Source organism: Augochlora pura, chromosome 10 (genome assembly GCF_028453695.1).
Source record: "Augochlora pura isolate Apur16 chromosome 10, APUR_v2.2.1, whole genome shotgun sequence".
Taxonomy (NCBI): Eukaryota; Metazoa; Arthropoda; class Insecta; order Hymenoptera; family Halictidae; genus Augochlora; species Augochlora pura.
Window position 1 is genome coordinate 32,977,317 of NC_135781.1, and position 5,068 is coordinate 32,982,384.

Below are 5,068 nucleotides of genomic sequence, written 5' to 3' on the forward strand. Positions count from 1 at the left end.
TAAAATGGCAAACGAGAGAATCTGGATTAAATAGAATAAGCACGACGCTGAAAATTATCGTATTTTCTGGCGGACTATACGACGCTATTTTTGAATAAAAATTCAATGATTTCAAATCAAATGAAAAAAATTGTATTTCATCGATTTTATCAGGCATTACGTGCCAGTCAATTTTACAGTAGGTTCAGAGTTAAATGAAAGAAAGAACGCCAAGGTATGAACTAATTGCCTGGTATCATTGAATCTCGGAAGAGGCGCGGATTAATCTGTCCAGCGTTTGCCGAGATCTAAGCTCCGCCGCGGCAACGGGAGAACTTCTGAAAACTGATGGAACAGAGCCGGTGCTGCGCCGACTGAACTTTTTCGTACGGACGGTTTCGTGACCAGAAGCAACAGCTTCGAAAGCGGCACGTTCTATTCCCACGTGATCGCGCGGAGATTAGAAACGGAGGTAGACCTAGATACACACGGATGCACACCGCCCCCCCTTCTAATGGACCTCTTTAATTCCGATTTCGATTTCGACTCGGATACCGGTCTTTTCGGGCGCGTTACGTGACCGCGGAACGGGATCCCGGTGCCGTTTTGATAGCGGGACGAGCTGTCGAGCTACCACGAAGAGATCTCTGACGCGTGGCAGCCACGCGAATCCCCGGCAACCCGATTCCTCGACACGGCGCGGCGGATAGAACCGCGCGAAATCACGAACACGGGGGCCGCCCCGCGAGAGAGAGATTCCTCGCACGAGAACCGACACGAGAATTAACCGTAACGTGCTGATCCAACGAGCACGAGCGGTCGTTTCGGAGTTATCCGCGTAGGTGGAAGCGAAGCACACCCACGGATAGACCTTAGGCCAGGCCCGGCGTGGAAGTCAGTCGATTCGCGCGTCTTCTGCCCGGTGGATCAGCGATCCGAGACCGGCCGAGGATGGCTCTCGGGGAGGGCCGAGACCCTCTCGAGCACACCAGCCTCTACCAAAGAGCCGGTTCGCTCGTTCTCTATTTCAACCAATCGTTGCGACGACCCGCGATTCGATTTTATTAAAATTTCAATCATTTTTATAAACAACATCAGCGCCAAATCTGTTTGCGATAGAAAATACGGCCCCGTGAAGGCAATCGAAGATTCCGAGAAAGATCGAGCGCTTCAGCTCTGAAACTATTGTTACAGACAGCGAGGACAGTGACACGGAGGGCGGCTTGGGCAACGTGAACAAGATGATCATGCGACCACCCGGACACAGCGGGAAGGCGAAGAAGGGACACATTTGCTTCGACGCATCTTTCGAGACCGGCAACCTGGGCAGAGTCGATCTGATCTCCGAGTTCGAGTACGATCTGTTCATCAGACCGGACACCTGCAACCCACGGCTGAGGCTGTGGTTCAATTTCACCGTGGACAACGTTAAAGCGGAGCAACGCGTTGTCTTTAACATCGTTAACATCTCGAAGAGCGCGAACCTGTTCCGGAACGGGATGACGCCGCTGGTCAAGAGCAGCACGAGGTCCAAGTGGCAGAGGATACCCAGGGACCAAGTAAGCGAACTCGATACCGTATATTCTTCTTCCAATGACTATTGGAGAAAATGATGTCGACCAATCGGATCGATCTGGGTTTATTTCATTTTATTCCCCTGTTTTTCTTCTAAGATTTTTCTAAGCGAACGCTTAAAGACAACTTTAATTTTTTTTTATGTAATTTTCCATCCGTAAATCTGGTGTGTCAAGCAATCCCGACCGATTTAGTTTAAATCAGTCACGAGCAGAGGAAATAACTATGAGAGAAGATTATGGCAGCTTAGCTTTAGTTACGCATACCTGAGGTGTTTCACGATTTTGATACTGCGATGCCCGAGTTAAAAGATGTTGATATTGAAGCACAGTTTAGTTTAAATCCCGGCCGATCGTACGTTCTCTCTTGGCCCTTGCGAACGCAACACCTAAGGAATATCCCAGATCCTCTAACTTGCTAATAAGCTACCTGGCGAACACTCTCGTCGCGCAGGTGTTCTACTACAAGTCGGCGCAGCACCAGAACCACTACGTGCTCAGCTTTGCGTTCTCGTTCGACCGCGAGGAGGACGTCTATCAGTTCGCGCTGACCTACCCGTATTCTTACAACCGGTACCTGGCGCACCTGGACAATCTCTGCACCAGGATCGCGTGCGCCAAGCGAGAGACGCTGGCCACGTCCATACAGAAACGGAAGATCGAGTTGATCACGATAGCCTCGAACCTGGACGACGCTCAGCAGGAGCGCTCCAGGAAGGTGGTGGTGATCCTGGCGAGGGTGCACCCCGGCGAATCGCCCTCGTCTTTCGTCTGCCAGGGTCTCATGGACTTTCTAGTCAGCTGCCACCCGATCGCTCAGGTCCTCAGAAACTACGTCGTCTTCAAGATAGTCCCTATGATGAATCCCGACGGGGTATACCTCGGTAATTACAGGTGAGCATCTATGAGCGTTCACAGGGTGATTCACTGAACCCTTTACACTATACGATCTGTTGCTTCAGCTTTTTCAATATCGTTAACAATGACAGATATATTGCTTTGAGCAAAAATCACCCTGTTCATACAAGGTGTTCTAAAATTCACAATCGAGAAATGAGATTTCAAGTAACTTTTTCCTCAACGAAAATACAATCTATCCTCTCGTTAACTTTGGAGGAAATTTTTGTGAAAGAGTTGCTTCATGTAACCTCAGCAATCCCACGTTTGCATGAAAGAACGCCCGTGAGAAATCGATCTGTTTCGAAGGTCCACAGCCTTGGGAGCAGATCTGAATCGAGCGTGGAACAAGATATCCGACTTTCTCCATCCCGCGCTAATGGCCATCAAACCGATGCTGAAGAACCTCGACAAGAACCCTCGCACGCCGCTGGACTGCGTCTTGGACCTGCACGCCCACACGAACGCTACCGGGCTGTTCATCTACGGGAACACCTACGACGACGTGTACAGGTAACTCTGTCCCGGTACTACGGATTTACGCGACGAAATCGACCAGCGATCGTCGGGAAAACATTTCGTCTACCTAACCGACGGCTGCCAGCCTCTCAGGTACGAGAGGCACATCGTTCTGCCGAAGTTGCTGGCGCAGCACGCGCAGGACTACGAGATTGGGAACACGATGTACAACCAGGACTCGCACAAGTCCGGCACAGCGAGGCGCTATCTGTGCTCGATTCTGAAGGAGCACGTCAACTGCTACAGCATCGAGGTGTCCATGTACGGTTACAACAGGAAGACGACGTCCGGTATACTACCGTACACGGAGGAGGGCTGTATCCTTTCGAAACTTATCCCCCCCTCGGCCACTTTCAATTCGTTTCAAAGCTCGACAAGTGTTCACTAAAAAAATCGTATCGTAGATTACAGAATAGGTCGCAATCTAGCCCGCGTCTTCCTAGATTATTACAAACTCGTGGGTCTGATCCCGGCCGGGCTTCCCGATCAACCGTCCGCGAAGAAGTCGCGGCAATCCAGACCGAGGTATCGAGTGCCCAGGGAGCCACGGCCAAGGACCTCCAGGACACCCGCGCCCGTGCACCTCGCCAGCATCCACGAGTAACTAAAACTGTTTCACTTGACTCGTTCACCCCCTACGGCTAACATAGCGGAGTCGTTTCCTGCACGATAGTTAGCTAAGAAAATTATGCCCTGTCTTTTGTCTTCCGGAAGACGACAAACACGGGAACACATCGGAGAGACCGGAACGCGACGCACCCTCGTTAGATGTTACCGGAGAACGTCCACTGGCGAGTGCAGTGCCTCGTCCGCACTTGTCTCTTTCGCCTAGACTATTTCCCAGCTCATTATAGACCATTAATTTTTCCTAGTCGTTTACTCAGTTTCTCATAACCCCTTGTATGTCTTAAAAAATCCTGGTTATTCGATAAGACCCTAAAGACTCGTCGCTTTAAATTTTTAACATTAATCCTACTAGTAATGGCGACTGGTCTGCGTTGACTCGTCGGTCATCGTCTTCCATGAGAAGATAGAATTCACTTAGACTTTGCAGAGTTTCAATGATAAAACTTGCCCCGATATGGTAATTTATTCGATCATTTTCCACGAGGAAGACTTTGCAGAAAAATTCAATTAAAAACCGAACATTTTGACCGTGATCGATTTAGCGTTAATACCAAAATAACACAGTTGTTTATTTCGGTGCAGGTTAGTAACAGGGGTATTAAAATCAGACCAAGCCCCCGTGGGGCGATGCAACGAGAGCAACAAAACCCGACAAACCTGGAAAATGTTCCGCGCGATTTGCACGCTGCTCGACGTGAATTCCTCGTGCGCGAGCCTCCGTTTTTCCAATAGATACTCCATTCTAGAATCGCGTTCGAGACGATGCTCCAAGGGTTTGAGAGGGGGGGGGGGGGATTGAGAGAGAGAGGGTTGGAACGGATTTTAGATGAATTTGTAAACGGTACGCGGAATTGACGGCGCGGTTCGATCTGGCAGATACTTCCAGGAGGAGGCAGTGGACCCGCCGGCGAGCGGTGGTTACCGATCGATGAGCGGCACGCGGATGAGCCAGCTTGGGACCGGAAGTGGCAGTGGAAGTGGAAGTGGAAGCGGCAGTGGAAGTGGAACGGGCGTCGGCGGGTGCAGGAACCGGAGCTACAGGTTCCGGAGCCCCGGGGCACCGCTCGTCGGGGTACAGCCTCTGTCGAGACATCCCGTCGAGCCGAGGCTCACCATTATCGATTTCAATCAGCTGACGAGGGGCGGCTTGGAGCTGGCTACCAGCAAGAACAGGGTAAAGGTACCGCGCAAACCGGCTAAGACCAACAGATAGCGACCGCCTAAGCACGCCGGTCCATCCCCGTCCTCCAACAGACAGGTACAACCACCCGCAAACGTTTCGTAACATTTCGAAACATTCCGAAACCTTCGAAAATCTTTCGAAACCTCTCCGAAACTTTTTCGAAACCTTTGCCGAGGGACGGAGGTCAGAGATCCCAGCCAAGTAGTCGTCGACGGTCTAATTAATTTGCCGTAAACGTTCGCGTGACCGAGGCAACGAAACGACGGCACTTTTCCCTCGAAATGTACAT

At 50.8% G+C, this 5,068-nt stretch overlaps 1 protein-coding gene across 1 annotated transcript; it reads left to right on the forward strand.

Annotated features, from left to right (window-relative positions):
* Positions 1–930: 930 nt before the first annotated feature.
* Positions 931–4,809, forward strand: LOC144476191 (cytosolic carboxypeptidase 6). The gene is made up of 7 exons (XM_078192855.1): positions 931–988; positions 1,174–1,538; positions 2,008–2,447; positions 2,760–2,963; positions 3,063–3,286; positions 3,374–3,569; positions 4,473–4,809. Exons 1-7 carry the CDS (start codon positions 931–933, stop codon positions 4,807–4,809), a joined length of 1,824 nt encoding a protein of 607 aa, XP_078048981.1.
* Positions 4,810–5,068: the final 259 nt, after the last annotated feature.